The sequence below is a fragment of the Orycteropus afer genome, unplaced genomic scaffold (assembly GCF_000298275.1).
Source record: "Orycteropus afer afer isolate SDZICR_OR568_19922 unplaced genomic scaffold, OryAfe1.0 scaffold00044, whole genome shotgun sequence".
Lineage (NCBI taxonomy): Eukaryota > Metazoa > Chordata > Mammalia > Tubulidentata > Orycteropodidae > Orycteropus > Orycteropus afer.
Window position 1 is genome coordinate 1274642 of NW_006921631.1, and position 18187 is coordinate 1292828.

The 18187-nt window shown below is 38.0% G+C and overlaps 1 protein-coding gene across 1 annotated transcript in view; it reads right to left on the reverse strand.

Annotated features, from left to right (window-relative positions):
* The window catches only part of GORAB (golgin, RAB6 interacting), a 42908-nt gene that overhangs the window by 6239 nt on the left and 18482 nt on the right, over positions 1–18187 (reverse strand). The window contains exons 2-4 of the mRNA XM_007937700.1: positions 9836–10193; positions 6706–6807; positions 3481–3621 (exon numbers count right to left, since the gene is read on the reverse strand). Coding sequence (XP_007935891.1) covers positions 3481–3621; positions 6706–6807; positions 9836–10193 — 601 coding nt within the window. The remainder of the gene's footprint in view (positions 1–3480; positions 3622–6705; positions 6808–9835; positions 10194–18187) is intronic.

The window sequence follows — 18187 nt, forward strand, 5'->3', positions numbered from 1 at the left end:
CCATCTGAGCACAGACTGTGATGGAGTTCCTGTGGGCCCAGAAGGTAGGTGGGAGTGGGGGATGGCCGCACCTCCATTCACCAAGCAGGTGTGGGATATAAGAATAACAAGAGGAATGTCACACCTTTTCAGTCATGCAGGTCCAGGTCCAGAGTGTCCTTGGGGTTGCTGGAAAGCAGAACCTATTCTTAAGCCCCTGGATGCCATTTGTGAACATTCAAAATGGCGGCGCCCTCCGGACAGGCAAAGTCCACAGCTCAGCCCACATTACTCTTCACCCTCTCTGCTTATTCCCCAGCCACCAGAGCAGTCCTCCATGCAGGCCCTGGCTAGCAGGGCTGATTTTGAGGTTAATTCTTAGGTCCTACCACCATTCGGGAATATCCAAGCTGTCTGTGCCATCAGGATCGCTGCCAGACTGCAGCTCCGAATGTCTCCTTTTTTGGTATTTTCATGCAAATTCTTCTGCTAGTTGGGGTTTAGTCCACTTCTATATCCTTCCCTTCAAGGCTCAGGGGTCCGGATTATCTTCTGTGTCTGTGTTAATTGGTTTCCCTTTTCTTTGTTGAAGAGGGTCTGTGCAGTCTTTCTGCCTAGTCCGCCATCTTACTGGAACTTCTCATAAGGTTTTTAGTGCTGATTTTTCAGAAGTAAATAGCCAGTCCTCTCATAGTGTAGTGGTTACAGCATTTGGCTGCTAACCAAAAGGTTCGCAGTTTGAAACCATCAGCTGTTTCCTGGGAGAAAGATGAGGCAGTCTGGTTCCCTAAAGATTTACAACCCTGGAAATCCTTTGGGACAGTTCTGCTGTGCCCTAAGAGTCAGAACTGACTTGATTGAAGTGGGTTTATTTTTGCTTTTTTCCCTAAGGTGCATCTCAGTGGACTCAAACCTCTAATCTTTTGGTTGCCAGGTGAATACTTTAGCCATGTAACAGCTCTATGGGAGAAAGACCTGGCAATTTGCTCCCACACAGATTATAGCCTACAAACCCTATAAGGCAGTTCTATTCTATCACAAGGGGTTGCTATAATCAAAATAAACTTGATGGCACCTAACAACATTAACCATTTGCACCAGCCAGATATACCACTATTCCTGGTATAAAACCTAAACCAAACTCACTGCCACTGAGTAGATTCTGACTAATAGCAACCCTATATTCTTCATACAGTCATTCTTAGTTTTATAAACTGGTCTGCATAGCACACGGTGACAATGTAATCATAGCTGTGAACAGCAGAAACAGCAACTCTCCAAGGTGACTCATTCAAAGTGCTGGTCTGATACTGCTCTACAGGCAATGATTTAAAGTGACTTCTGGCCTATTATTAACTAACCAAGAGGCTTATGTACATATAGCACTGCACTGAGCATTATAACCAAAAAAACGAAACTTGTTGCCATTGAGTCAGTTCTCACTCACAGTGACCCCATGTGTTACAGAGCAGAACTACTCCATAAAGTTTTCTTGGCTGCAATCTTTACAGAAGCAGATCACCATATGCCTTTGTTCTGTGGTGCCACATCGGGGGTTCAAACCATCAATCTTTTAGGTTAGTAGTCAAGCACAAACTATATGTGCCACCTAGGGACCTTGAGGCACTTCAGAACTAGGAAAATAATTAAAAAAAAAAAAAAAAAAAAAAAATCAAGTAAATCTCCCATAGAAACTGACTGCTCTGGAGTTTATTTTTCTTTAGAAATCTGGACCATAATATTATTTCACCAATCTATATTTTCTTAATAACCACAGATGGCAATTTAGGAAATATGGTCTTAATCTTATGCGTGAATAAAAGACACAACCCTGGTTCTAGTCACAGTCATGTCAGGATTCTCTTCACTTCAATTTAACACAATAGCTTAGGCTTTTAAAAATGGCCTCATACAACATCCACTTACATACAACAATGTCAGTGTCAGTACCAAGAGAAATTGCCATCTTTAGTTTATTAAGCAACATCAACAATACAAGTTTATTCTAATTTTATTAAGAATACTTAAATATTATGTGATGTTTTCTTCTGTAACTAGTAATCGCATCTTCTCTGTATTTCTCTGAAGGCTAAACTATGAGAATTTTTATATACTATTAAATATGCAAAGGCACCCTTTTTCAGCCTATACCAGGACAGATTTAAAACAATCAGAATGTTTTTCAGTTGAAGTTCCCAGCACCATATCTTATAATCTGAATTATTTATGTAAAGAACTATGAAGGCATAGGAATGTTCCTCTGGCAAACTTATGTTACACAGAAAAAATATGTGCTAAAAATGAAAGCTTAGTTTACTCTTAATAAAATCCTGGTTACCTCCTTAAAGAACTTATTAATAGAAATCTGGAACCTTCAGTATCAGCTACTGATGGCATTAATTTAGTAAGTTAATTAATAAAGGCATCCCATTAAGTTTAATAGCATATGGTCAAACAACAATTACAAAAATCACAAGGACAACCACAAATCTTTCTTAAACACCGAACAGTGAACTGAAAACCACAATCAAGCATTTCCGCTTTATTAAATTGTTATATAAACATTCTGAGGCTGTGGTTTACCCTGTACTAATGAGGCATTCTGATTGATTTCTAGTGTTACAGAGAAAGATGCAAAACTGAGTCATTAACACAGCATTCCCTTGTGAAAAAAGACAAACCAGGATGATTAAAGCAATGTTGAAAGGACTGAAAACCCTGAAATTGGACTTAATTTTTTACCCTTTTATCTGTTTGCAAAGTCCATGTAATTCTTTACATATGTTAGTTTGTTTTTTAAATATCCCATGATGATTTTTCCTCTTTAAAAACATGCCAGTGGTTGAAACCAAGAAATATGTATCAAACCAGTTTGTACAGTGCATAGCAGAAAAGAAGATAAGACATAGTTCCAAGTTTCTAAGATAGAGCTCTATTTTCTTTAAAATAGTCATAAGCTTTTTAAACAATAAACTAGATCATGTTATTTTGATGAAAACTGAGCTTCAATCCCATAATGATCATCTCAATCTGTTAATGGGGAGGGCATAAACTTGGAGTGAAAATAATAGAGTTTTGATATTGGTTTTGAGACACAGTTTTGTGTTTTGGGGCATGACACTCAGATATTGTCATGTATTTAAGAAATAACTATCGAGAGTCTGCCATGTGGCACTTACTTTACTAGACCCTAAACGATCCATAAAAACAGAATCCCAAACATTAAATACCTGATGGTTTAGCAGGAAAGACTAAAATGTAAGAAAATAATGTAAGAAATGCTCTAATAGGCATATTAACAAGGTAAGCTGGTAGAACAGAGTTAAGAAGTCTTCAAAGAACAGGAGGCATCTGAATTAGCACAAAAGAGAAATAAACACAGCACCTAATGGGGTTGTTTTGAAGCTTAAATGACAATACACATAAAAGCGCCTCATCTAGCTAGCAATGGACATTAATTAAACTGGATTCCCTAATCAGAGTTCAAGTTCCCCAACTCACCGAGCATAGGAATAGTCTAGGCTGGCCTGATCAATCCTGTTCCTGAGGATTCCAATGTCAGCTGACACCATGTCATCTAAAGCCTGTAACTCCTTCTGGATCCGCTTTAGTTTCATGGTCTCTGCCTGAGTTCTTTTAGATCTAGAAAATCAGGAACATGAATAGAAAAATAAAAATCTTTTTAAACAGTGTATCTATACATAATTTAAGGGGAAAAAAAGCAAGATATTTTATATATATATAAATTAAGAGGACCTCTGGTAGCATAGTGGCTAAGGCACTTGACTGCTAACCAGAAGGCTGGCGGTTCAAACCTACCAGCCACTCCTCGGAAGGAAGATAGGGCAATCTACTTCCATAGTGATACTGTCTCGGAAACCCAAGAAGGGGTCGCTATGAGTCGGGGCCGACTCGATGGCACATAACAACAACCACCACATATAAATTAAGATTTAAAAATTGGAAAAATTTAAATAAAATAAATGCAGGAACATTTTGGCATGTCTTTCAGAGATTTGAGATTTTTTCCTCTTATTTTTCCAAATTTTCTACTAGTGTATTTCCAAATTTTCTACTAGCATGTATTATTTGCATATATAAGTATAAAAAAAAAAATTAAAAAAATCCCAATAAATAGTTCACCTGTGATTCGATATTCATTCTATAGGGAGAATCCCACTGTGATTGAGTCGACTTTGACTCACTCATAGCAACCCTATAGGACAGAGTAGAACTGCTTTCCAAGGCCACAAATCTTTATAGGAGACTGTTTCGTCTTTCTCCCTCAGAGCAGCTGGTGGATTTGAACTGCCGACCTTTTGGTTAGCAGCCAAATGCTTTTACCACTGTGCCACCAGCCCTCCTTGTAAAAAGAATATTAAAAAACCACATCTGTATTCCCTTTTCATCAGAACATCCAACACAGACTTCTGAATTTCTAGCCTTAAATTCTTCTTCCTGCTAAGCCCATTTTCATTTGTCTGATACTTAGCAGACACTGAGAACAGATGCCTACATTAACAAACATCATATCTTTATATGTCTGAAAACATATTTGGTTTTTACTTTCTTAGGACTCATTTCCCCAAACTTTTATTGCTTTGATTCATGTTCTCTACAGATAAAACTACAGGTCTTCAAAATTATTTGTGGGGCTCTAAATCAAACACTTTTTTCTTTCCTTGTTTAAAAGCACATCTAACCTCATTATCTCTCAGTCTCCTTTCCACCCTGTAAGTACAATATACATTTAAGAAACAGAACAAGCAAATACAAAAGCAAACCTTTCATCAAGATTTCACTCATTGTGAAATTTTACACACATTCTTGAGGTGGAAGAAAACCCTCATATAAAACCACTATATTGCAATTTACTTCAAGAATAAATTCTGCCCCTTCATGCTACTCAAAAAATTACTGACGGACACAACCCAATCACATCTAATTCTGTTCTGCCTGGTCATGAAATACCCAAGACCATTCTCCTGATTACTACTCCATTATGCATTTACATTTGCTTTCTGCCCAGGAAAGTTTACTTACCAGCATTATTCTAAGTACTTCACTGTCCATCACTGTCCATATTTCTCCCTGAATTAGTGCCTTCTGTCTTAAATCAAAAGCATTAAGGGAGTGAATGCTATACCTGTAAATTTCTTTATAAAATACCTAGTAAACAGCTTCTCTTCCATCCTCCAAACTGAGGATATGAAAATACTTTTAAAAGATCACTTGTAGGAAAAAACAAAAAAGAGGGCACTACTTTTTAATGTGTTGTTCCTTTTTTTAAAACATAGTAAGAAATTCAGCAAGTGGTGTATTTCCTATGCTTTATGAAAGATCAAGGTATATCAGCAGGAGGGAATGAAAACAATTATCATTTTCAAATACATACATTCCTCTAGAAGATAAAATTCTGAGTAACTCATAGCCATCTGTCTCTCTCAGCACGCTTCCAACTCCCCTAGAATTGCACCTCAGTCTCTCAATCAACAATAGTTTTGCCAGACCTTTCCAGAGACCTAAAAAGAAAATGCTATTGAGTACTTGTTTGCATTTAATTACTATTCTCAATCACAGGAGCTCTAGTGGCATAGTGCCTAAGGCACTTGACTGCTAACCAGAGGCTGGTGGTCCAAACCCACCAGCCACTCCTCGGAAGGAAGGTTGGGCAATCTACTTCTGTAGTGACACCGCCTTGGACACCCAAGGAGGGGTTGCTGTGAGTCAGATTCGACTTCATGGCAGTGGGTTTGTTTTTCTTTTGTTTATTCTCAATCATATAGTGCTGGAAGAGGAGTCCCTCAGGTTCATCTTGAGGGAACAGACCTTCAAAGAGATGGATTGACACAGTGGTTGTATAGTGGGCTCAAGCATAGTAACAAATGCAAGGATGGTGTAGGACCGGGCAGTATTTCTTTCTGTTCTACAGGGTTGCTCTGAGTTCGAAACAACTCAATGGCACTTAACAACAACAACATTCTCAATCATTGCCTCATTGACTAAATTTGATTTCCTAAGGCCAATGCAGATCAAACTACAAAGTAAGGGCAGAAATAGTGCGTGGGCAATGGAAGTGTAGCTTGAACAGGAATGTTTCTATTCAAGGTGCACACAATGACGGTGAAGAAATAAAGGAGCAAATATGACTGACACTGAGATGTGAGAGAAAACTGAATCTCACAGAGCACTGAGGGGGCCTTGTGCCATTAACAAAAGGTTAAATTACATCACATTATGAATGGGTGAAAAGTAAATTATTTATAAAAAAATGTCATAGGAAACACACTTAAGATTTGTGGGCGTATAAGTCACTTATGTGGAATACTTTATTGTGCCACATGACAGATGATTAAGGACTCCCTACATCAAAATTAAAACCTGCATTTGTTGCTAATTTACATATGTTGACAGCTATTTACTCCTTGCCTTATGAACGTATAGATGGTTAAAACTGAAAATACTGATGCTGGTCCTTAAGTTTCCATTGCATCTATATTCATCAATCAGTGTAACCTATGCTTAAAAAGCCCTCTTTAATTAAGAGGGCTTAATTTAAGACAGCCAGAATTTAAATATCAATAATAAAGCATAAAAAGCTTGCTTAATTAGCCTTAAATGGTTGTAGATCAAATATTGGTTTATTAGAACAGACATGGGAAAATAAATATTAAACATGACCTGACTACAGTTTACAAACAATCTCTCCTGGTCCATTTGCCTCACCTTTCTGCAATAGCCTTGGCCAAAAGAGCTTTCTTACGTTTATTTTTCTCTTCCATTAGTCGTTGTTCTTGTTGGAGGAGTTCCCAACGAGATTTTTCTTGCCTGAGGAGCAAAGAAAGTATAACAGTGAGTTATGAAAGACAATGCTACCCCATCCCATACCTGACTAGTCCTGGTCCCCTAAGTATAAAATTTAATCAATATTATTATGTATGTTGTTGTTGTTGTTGTGTGCCGCTGAGTTGGACCCGACTCATAGCGACCTCTCCTTGGGTTGCCAAGGCAGTATCACTACAGAAGTAGATTGCCCAACCTTCCTTCCGAGGAGTGGTTGGTGGGTTTGAACCGCCTTATGGTTAGCAGTCAAGTGCCTTAGGCACTATGCTAACAGAGCTCCTCAAGATTATGTATATTTTCTTTAAAATGTCCTCTTACAAGAAACCCATCTGTAGCTCGTTATTTTATTCTAATAGGAACAAAGACTACAATCTGAAGTAAAGGAAGCTTACATAAATTGGCTCTTTGAAATCCATTTTATATATATATATAATCTAGAACCGACAAACCAGAAGCCAGAGTACTGTGGCTTCTTTCAGGAGTACAAAGAAACTTATGTAAATTAATTAAGTATTATATGCTAAACAGAGATCAAACTATACTGGTCTATAGCTGATGTTGTGGTTGTTGTTATGTGCCGTCGAGTCGGACCCGATTCATAGCAACCCCTCCTTTCCGAGGCGGTATCACTACAGAAGTAGATTGCCCAACCTTCCTTCCGAGGAGTGGCTGGTGGGTTTGAACCGCCAGCCTCCTGGTTAGCAGTCAAGTGCCTTAGGCACTATGCTACCAGTGCTCCCCCTATAGCTGGTATCATCTGTTAAATTCTTACCTTTCATAGTTTTCTATAATGAAAGTCTCTACCACCTTAACATCCTTAAAACAAAAACCAATGTTTATTTCACATATATTCCTTCACTTTTCTCATTTCTTTCCAATAGTGAAACACTGTTAATTAAGACTTCAACGAGTGTGAGACTAAAGAAAAAACTCAAAGACCTGAAAACATGGAGTATCTCCCAATCCATTCAACTCTGAAAGCACAGTATTAAAATTTTCCATAAGTGCATGAATTTGATGGCATAGTGCCTAAGGCATTTTACTGCTAACCAGAAAGCTGGTGGTTCAAACGCACCAGCTACTCCGCAGAAGGAAGCCTGGGCAATCTACTTTCGTAAAGATTCACTGCCTTGGAAACCCAATGGGGGTCACCATGAGCTGGAAGTGACTCGATAGCAGTGAGTTTGAGTTTTAGCATGAACTTGATGTCAAATTAAGCTAATGGCAAAGCTATCAACTCCTACTACTGTCATCAATTATTATATCAAAAATCTTTATTTCCAAGCCTAGATACCACTTTAAAAACTTTTTCTCACCATTCTTACAGCCTCCACCTCAGTGCTGGTATTGGTCAGGTCTCATTTTTTACTACAACATCTTACTTTCATCACACTCAGCACTCTATCCCAAATGGTCTTCATTGCTAACAACTGGGTTTTCTCTAACCATTATTTTGATCTGGGCATCTCTCAGAGGCCTTGGTGGTATCCTGCTGTATCACAGAACTGCCTAGGCAGGCAGCTTATGCTTCCCAGGCCTTCTTTACTTCCTGAATCTACTACTATTCTCTGATCTATCCTCTGCTTCTCCCAGAGAACTCAGCATCTGTGAACCCTTCTCTAAGAGATATAGCTTTCCTAGTCTTAATATCTCAGAATTTCCCATTTTCAGTAAACAGTTCCTTAGATTGTATGTCTTTTATGAAAAACTTCCCAAGTACCTACATAGAGACTAATTTCCTAAAGACATTCCATCTAAATTGTCCAGCTCAATTTAAACTCATCTACCACCTATCTCAGGTCTTTGCCGGTAAACTAGACTTAAAGGTATTTAAATATATTTGCATGAACTTATTCAATGTTTGTTTCATAGTTTATGAAATTTTATCTCTTGTCAAAATAATTTCTTAGTTGTAAACCCCTTGTGGGTTGTTGTTGTTGTTGCTATGTGCCGTTGAGTCGGACCCAACTCATAGTGACCCCTCCTTGGATTTCCGAGGCAGTATCACTAGGGAAGTAGATTGCCCCATCTTCCTTCCAAGGAGTGGCTGGTGGGTTTGAACCGCCAGCCTTCTGGTTAGCAGTCAAGTGCCTTAGGCACTATGCTACCAGAGCTCCTCCCTTGTGGGCTGAGAACAATTAAAACTCATAGCACAGATCTGGATCAGCAGAGATTTAAAAAAAAAAATACTTCAGAGATTAGAAAAAAAATATAAAATACTTTGAAAAAGACTCAGGAAATAGAAAACAGAAACAAATGCCATCTTTTCTCCTCATGAGTGATAAATCAGGAGGAAACAAAGAAAGGCAATTATTAGAACATATACTCTAAAATAAAAAATTCTGATTACAAGAGTTTACAAGTCACAGGATGGCAAATTCCACAAAAATGTAGCTTAACTAAATTATATAGGTAAGTGATTTCTAATACAAACGTAACATTAAATATAGACTAAAAAGAAATCTAATGAGGCAAGTGAATTATGTAATTAGCACTTGCAATATCCTATACTCTCTTGCTTGACTGCCCCTTTTTTATGTCTCTTCACAAGCCTCCTTTTCTGGGGCCAAAAGAGACCCAGTCTGGAAGGGGAAGCTTGGTTCAAGAGAGACTATGCATATGAAAACTGCTTCTGGCTTATGGAGAGGGAACAGACTTTGTATCCAGACAGACTTACATGTGAATCCCAACCCTATTACTTATTAGTTGTGTATTAGCGTTAGGAAGATAATATCTTCTCTGAATCCTAGATACCTCATCAGTAAAGTGAAAATAATAAACATGCATTGCAAGGCTGTTGTGAGGACTAAATGACATAAAACACATAAAATGCCCAACAGTGCCTCCCATATAATACATTAAGGTGGTAGTTATCCTTCAAAAGTTTATTCATCAGATTTGTAGGCTTCAATATAAAATGGAGGAAATGTAAAAACCTGTATTTTCTCAAAGCACAATAGAAAAAAGAAGGTAAAATGGGGGAAAAAGCTCATGGATATATAGACTTACTAACAATTCCATTTTCTTTTTCTCCAATTTGCAATCTGGCTTTGGAGGCAGGACCTCAGCTTTTTTGTGGGAGTTTCCATCATGGGAATTCTCAAGCCCCTGTTCTCTTGGTTGACTTTCAGCAACCTGTTGTTTTCTATCACCAATAGGAGAGGTGACTGTGATCGGAGGAGCAGGAAAAGAAGGATGTGGTTTTTGAGTATTAAGTCTCTGTTCTGTTGCAGAAAGCAGTTGCTCTGGAGGTAATGAGGTTGATCCATCTTGAAGTCTAAGTTTTTGGCTTTGCTCTTGAAGGGCTTTTTCTCGCTGAAGCTGTTGTCGACTTTTGTTCACAGGGCGACATCGCTGTGGTACAAATGGATCTATATAAAGAGAAAGTGGAAAAAATTCCTTTCTGTGAGCAATAACAAAATCATAATTTCTCTAAGAGAATAAAGCATCAACATTATTAAACTGGTAAGAAACAATTCAAGAGGTTATTTTTGTTTTGTTTTTCCCTTCTCTATCTTGAACACCCTGGGAAAAACAGCCATCTTCTACAGTTTTAACAGTTCTCAGTTTGTACCGTGAATATTCAATAAAAACTGCCCTCGCTCTCAATTTATCTTCAGAGGAAATCAATCCGTTGGTATCAAATTAGGACTTTGAACACAAAGCAAGACTTGTTTTAACTTGATTTGATAATTGTTAAAGAGAATCAGCAAATTTTGAAAAAATTAGGTAATTAAAACTTTTGCTATATCTTAAATTTATGGCCTGGTTTCCTAAAACAAAATGGTGGTTGAGTTTTCAAATGTGTTTCTTCTCTCTTAAATTTTAACAGATTTTAAGGCAATTTGATATATAGATAGATGCTACTTATACAGTAACGTAATTGAGTCAAGTCCTATTTCTAGGAATGCCAGTTAATCCTAAATCCTTTTCCTTTCACCTTCCAGAATAATCCACAATTGTAGTCCCCAAGTCTAGTCAGCATCTACTTAACATATGTGAACTAATTTTAACAGTGGACTAAAAAGCAATAGAGGAAGCAACTGGAAGAAAATAAAAATGTATTACAAAACTAAATAAAAATACATCTTCTGTTATATTTTTTGGATTATCCATGCCAGTGTTAATTAACTGTCAGGGCTGAAAACTAGAGAATCTGACTCTCATATGATAGTTAATAAGATCTATACAGGTAGTCCCCGACTTATGACGGGGTTCTGTTCTGAGGACTCCATTTTAAGTCAGTTCTGGCCTAAGTTGAAAAGTTCAGGTATTTTTAGTTTTCATTATTATTGCCTTTTATTATTAGTATGTCTTTATGAATCTGATCTTTATTTTTCTTTAGAGGTTGGAAACATTACATATAAGCTTACAGAGATGATGTCATCAGTGAATCACATGCTATGACACTGTATGGAATACATATTACTAACAAGGTGTACAAAAAAAAACACAAAAATTATAATTATACTTCATCATAACTTGGATACATGCTGAGTCTGGGACTACCTGTAAATGGTATTCTCTATGAAATGAATGGGAAAGGAAATTAAAATCCTAGTAAATGAGTAATTTAAAAAGAACTTTTAATTTCTGATAAATTGCCTTGGAAACAAGAAAGTTCATTTTTTAAATTTCTCAACAGAGTTGCAAAGCTTTGGAATCATAGTCCTGATTTAGTTTTTGTCTAGCTTAATGACCCCTGGCAAGATAATTATTTAATATATCAGTCTCCTCATTTGTCCAACTGAGTGAAAATTACCTGTTTTACTGAACTCACAAAAGTTCGTGTAAGGGTTAAATTAAATATACTTAAGAAAAAATTTAACAAATAGAGCAGTACTATCAAAAATAAAATGTTATTAATTAGCCAGGATCACAAAGTACACTCCTGTACCTTGCAAGAGAAACCTATTCTTGACTTCTGATCGTTATTCACATCATCAGACGTGAGAGGGCCTGCTTACCTCCCAGTTCAACCCATTTAGCTGAATTATGTTGTTGTTGTTGTTATTTGCCATCGAGTCAGCCCCGACTCCTAGCGACCCCTCCTTGGGTTTCCGAGGCGTATCACTACGGAAGTAGGATTGCCCAACCTTCCTTCCGAGGAGTGGCTGGTGGGTTTGAACTGCCAGCCTCCTGGTCAGCAGTCAAGTGCCTTAGGCACTATGCTACCAGAGCTCCTTAGCTGAATTATAGTCTGTCTAAACTCCATACTGCAGTTTCCATTTTATTCTACATTTCCACAGAACCTATCTTACTGGCTTCCTGGTAAGGAAGGTCTTGCTACCACAATTAAATGCTCTGACCCAGTAGCAACGTACCACTTCCACTCACAATTCACTGTCCAAAACTAGTACATGGTCCTAAACAAACACCAAAGAGGCTGGGCATATGCCTGGGAAGGTACGGGAACCTGAAGCACTTGACAAATATCATTCAAGATTATCATCACTATTAATTTTAAAAGACTGGATAAATTCCAAAATGTTTTAAAATTTAATTTAAAGAGTGTATATGTGGCAAAAAAAGAGAAAGGAAACATGAAAATACCCCAACTTTCCAAATACATTTTGATTTACTGACTCAAGCCAATCAATAGCTACCTGTTTGTGATGTCTGGTTTATATCCTTTTTTAAAGCCCTGCTCCCCACATCCAAGACAACTATCATTCTAATCATGAGTTCATCAGTCCTTTGCTTCCCTTTAAGTTATACTGTATCTACCAACATTTCTTAAAAGTATTTATTTTTAAACTTCAGAGTATCACACAGCATTGCATAGGCAGTACCCTGAGTAAGAATGCAATCTGTTCCTCTGTCTTTAACAATTTGTAGGTTAGTCGGAAGGGGCATACAGTTCTTATTTACCCTTACTTTAGATCAGTGGTTAAAGCACTGCGCTGATAACCAAAAGGTTGGCAGGTTCAAAGCTACCAGCTGCTCTATGGGAGAAAGACAAGGCAGTATGCTTCCATAAAGATTTCCAGCCTTGGAAACCTTATGGGGCAGTTCTACTCTGTTCTGAGTCAGAATTGACTCAATGGCAGGGGGTTTGATCTGTCCTGAAATACAATCTGTCAATGATAGGATAATATTCATATGCCTATAAGAAAGATCAGTTAATGCTACCATTATTCAAATTTATGCCCCACGCACTAATGAAGATGAAGAAATTGAAAATTTTTACCAATGTCTGCAGTCTGAAATTGACCAAACATGTGATCAAGATCATTGATCATTACTGGTGATTGGAATGTGAAAGTTGGAAACAAAGAAGAATCACCACTAGTTGGAAAATATGGCCTTGGTGATAGAAATAACACTGGAGATCACATGAGAGAATATTGTAAGACCAACAAATTATTCATTGCAAATACCTTTTTTCAACATAAATGGCAGCTATACAAATATACCTCACCAGATGGAATACAGAGCAATCAGGTTGACTACATCTGTGGAAAGAGCCAATGGAGAAGCTTCATATCAACAGTCAAAACAAGGGCAGGAGCTGACTGTGGAACAGATCATTAATTCCACATATGCATGTTCAACTTGAAGATAAGGAAAATGAAAGTAAGTTCATGAGAGCCAAAATACAACCTTGAATATATCCTACCTGAATTTAGTGAGCATCTGAAGAATAGATTTAATGCACTGGACACCAGTGACCAAAGACCAGACAAGTTGTGGGATGACATTAAGAGCATCATACATGAAGAGGGGAAAAAAAAATCATAAAAAAGACAGGAAAGGAAGAAAAGATCTAAATGGATGTCAGAAGAGACTCTGAAACTTCCTCTTAAACTGAGAGTAGCTAAAGCGAATGGAAGAAATGATGAAATGAAAGAGCTGAATATAAGATATCAAAGGGCAGCTCAAGAAGACAAAGTATTATAATGAAATGTTCAAAGATCTGGAGTTAGAATATCCAAAGGGAAGAATGTGCTCAGCATTTCTCAAGCTGAAAGAAATGAAGAAAAAAATTCAAGCCTCAAGTTGCAGTATGAGCACAATATTGAATGATACAGGAAGCATCAAAAGAAGATGGAAGGTATACACAAAGTCACTGAACCAAAAAGAACTGAATGACTTTCAACCATTCCAGGAAGTAACATATGATCAAGAACCAGTAATACTGAAGCAGAAGTTCAAGCAGCACTGAAGGAACTGGTGAAAAACAAGGCTCCAGGAAATCATGGAATACCCACTGAGATATTTCAACAAACGGATGCAGTGCTTATTTGTGCCAAGAAATTTGGAAGACCTGGCCAACTGACTGCATGAGATTGATATTTATTCCCATTCCAAAGAAAGGTGATCCAACAGAATATGGGAACTATTGAACAATATCATTAATATCACATGCAAGTAAACTTTTGCTGAAGATAATTAAAAAATGTTTGCAGCAGTATATTTACAGGCAACTTCAGAAATTCAAGCTGGATTCAGAAGAGGACGTGGAATGAGAGCTATCACTGGTGATGTTAGATAGATCGTGGCTGAAAGCAAAAAATACCAGAAAGATATTTATCTATGTTTTATTGACTATGTAAAGGCATATAACTGGGAGGATCCTAACAAATTATGGATAACATTGTGAAGAACGGAAATTCCAGAACAGTTAAAATTGTGCTCATGAGGAAGCTGTACATAGACCAACAGGCTGTCACTTGACCAGAAGAAGGGGATACTGCACTGCTTAAAATGAGGAAAGGTGTGTGTGAGGGCTGTTATCTTTTCATCATATTTATTCAATCTGTATGCTGAGCAATTAATCTGAAAGCCTAGACTATATGAAGAACACAACATCAGGACTGGAGGATCACTCATTAACAACCTGCTATATGCAGATGACACAACCTTGTTTGTTGAAAGTGACAATGACTTGAAGTACTTACTAATGAATATCAAAGACTACAGTCTTCAGTATGAATTACATCTTAACATAAAGAAAATGAAAATCCTCATAACTGAACCAATAAACAACATCACAATAAATGGAGAAAAGGGTAGAGTTGTCAAAGATTTCATTTTGATTAGATCCACAATCAACACTCATGGAAGCAGCAGTCAAGAAATCAGATATCATACTGTACTGGGCAAATGTGCTACAAAAGACCTTTTAAAAGTGTTAAGAAGCTAAGATGTTACTTTGAAGACTAAGGTGCACCTGACCCAAACCACGGTATTTTCAATTGCCTTACCTGCATGTGAAAGCTGGACAATGAATAAGGAAGTCCAAAGAAGAGTTAATGCCTCTGAATTGTGGTACTGGCAACGAATACTGAAAATACCAAGGACTGTCAGAACAAAGAACAAATTTTTCCTGGAAAAAGTGAAAAATGGATGTTCCTCAGAAGTGAGAATGACCAGACTTCGTCAGACTGACTTTGGTCATGTTGTCAGAAGGGACCATTCCCTGGAAAAGGATATCATGCTTGGTAAAGTGGTGAGTCAGCAAAAAAGGGGAAGCCCCTCAAGGAGATGGATCGACACAATGGCTGCAATGATGGACTCAAATATAGCAAAGATTGGGAAGATGGCACAGGATCAGGCAGTGTTTCATTCTGTTGTACATGGGGTCACTAGGAGTCGGAGCACCTAACAACAACAAAAGTGGTATCTCATTGTACTCTTCATTTGTAGTTCTCTACTCACTGAAATTTAAAATCAAGAAGGGAGGGCCTCAGAGTTGTATCCATTCACCATACTTATTCAATTTGTATGCTGAGCAAATAATACAAGAAGCTGGAGTATATGAAGAAGAACATGGCATCAGGATTGGAAGAAGACTCATTAACAACCTGTGATACGCAGATGATACAACTTTGCTTGCTGAAAGTGAGGGTGTCTTGAAGCATTTACTGATGAAGACTGAAGACTATACAGTCTGCAATACTGATTACACCTCCATATAAAGAAAACAAAAATCTTCACAACTGGTCCAATAAACAGCTTTATGATAGAGAAAAAATTGAAGTTATCAAGGACTTCATATTACTTGGTTTTACAATCAACACCAATGGAAGCAGCAGTCAAGACATCAGATGATGTATTGTACTGGGCAAATCGGCTGCTAAAGACCTCTTTCAAGTGATGAAGAGGCAAAGATGTCTCCTTGAAGACTAAGGTGCGCCTAATCCAAGTCATGGTATTTTCAATCGCTTCTAATGCATGTGAGGGCTGGATGATGAATAAGAAAGACCAAAGAAGAGTTGATGCTTTTGAGTTGTCGTTTTGGAGAAAAATGCTAAGAGTACCACGGATTGCTACAAAGACTAACAAACTTGTCCTAGAAGAAGTACAGCCAGAATGCTCCTTGGAAGTGAGAATGGCCAGACTTTGTCTCACCTACTTTGGTCATATTGTCAGAAGGAACCATTCCCTGGAGAAGGATATCATGCTTGGTGAAGTGAAGGGTTAACGAAAAAGGAAAAGGCCCTCAATGAGATGGATTGACACAGTGGCTGCAATGATGGGCTCAGGTATAGCAAGGACCATGAGGCTGGCACAGGACTGGGCAGTGTATTGTTCTGCTATGCATAGGGTCGCTATGAGTCGGAGTTGACTCAACAGCACCTAACAACAATAACAACTCATTGAAGGTGATGAGCACCTCTTTAATTTCATTTTCTATGAAATATCTAGGAGCTCTGGTAGCGTAGTGCCTAAGGCACTTGACTACTAACCAGAAGGCTGACGGTTCAAACCTACCAGCCACTACTCAGAAGGAAGGTTGGACAATCTACTTCCATAGTGATACTCTGAAACCCAAGGAGGGGGTTGCTATGAGTTGGGTCTGACTCGACGGCATATAACAACAACAACAACATGAAATAGCGATCCTTGCCTTTTGTTTAGTTTTCTTTAGTGTTGTTTGTTGTTTTCATAAATCAGCAGCAAAGCAGAAAACACAATTAAGGAGAAGATATCTTTACATACCAGAAAGTATAATGAATCTGGCAATAAATCTAACAAAATGGTTTTCAAGGCCTCTGGGGGGAAAATTCTAAAATATTAAAACACATTAAAGAAAAACTAAATTGAGACATATACCATGTTAGTAAAAAAATAAGACTTAACGTAAAGATGTCAAATCTCCAAATTGATCAAAAAATTCACTCCAATTCTAATCAAAATTCCATCTGGGTTTTCCATGAGATCTCAAATGTGTTAAATTATTCACAACTTTATATGAAAGAATAAAATTTCAAGGAAAGAAAAGAAACCTAAAAAAAAAAAAAAACCCACAATGAAGGGGTCTGTTTTGGTTATCTAGTGCCACTTTAACAGAAAATACCACAAATGAGATGGCTTTAACAAACAGGGATTTATTCTCTTACTGTTTAGGAGCCTAAAAGTCCAAGTTCAAAGTGCCAGCTTTAGGGGCTGCATCAAAGCCCTTCAACCTTGGGCTTCAGCTGTTCCTCCTGCTCCCTGGCCACTGGAGCCGAAGGCATCTCTTCATGCAGACAGCTGCTGGCTGCTGAGGTTGACAGACCCAAAGTCTACAAGTGAAATGGCACAGTCCCCAAATTTTCAAAGCACACAGCAGGCCACTAATCCAAGTCCGTTAATAGTCCCAAGATCGGCAGACAACATAGCAGGCTGCCAAACAACGACTTAGCTACGTGCAGGATTCAAGCATGCCAAAAGCTGCAGAGACCTCTCTCAAAACTTCTCCTTATATACTGGAAGCAGACCACATCTCTAAGGCAGCTAACTCAGCTGCTCCAGTGGTTTCTATCATGGAGTTGATTACCAATCTTATCATGGGGAATAACTACAACCAGCTCCTCAGCCACTCAAAATCAGACCCAGAAAATTTGACACACAACTGAACTACCACAGGGACAAAACTATCAGTATCATTAATTATGAAGCTTTAAGCAAGGCTTTGAATTTGTTCATTCTGGTTTGACCCCCTGCTGAGAATCTGCATTTCCACCACAGATACATGGAATTCAAATGGACAGTTTAACAAGATTCCCAGGTGAGTCTTACACCTGGGGATCACCTGGGGATCTTGTTAAAGGTTGATTTGGATTCTGTATATCTGGGATGAAATGTAAATTCTCAGCAGAGGGTCAAATCAGAATGAGTGGGTTCAAAGTCCTGGCTTTAAGACAGTGTAGTACTGGTGCAGGAATAGACAAAATGATCAGTGAGACAGAACAGAGAGCGAGAAACAGATTAGTATATAGGGGAAACATTAGTATATGTCAGAGATAGCATGTCAGATAAATAGCAAAAGGTTGTTGTTGTTGTTATGTGCAGTCGAGTCAGCCCTGACTCATAGCGACCCCTCCTTGGGTTTCCGAGGCAGTATCACTACAGAAGTAGGATTGCCCAACCTTCCTTC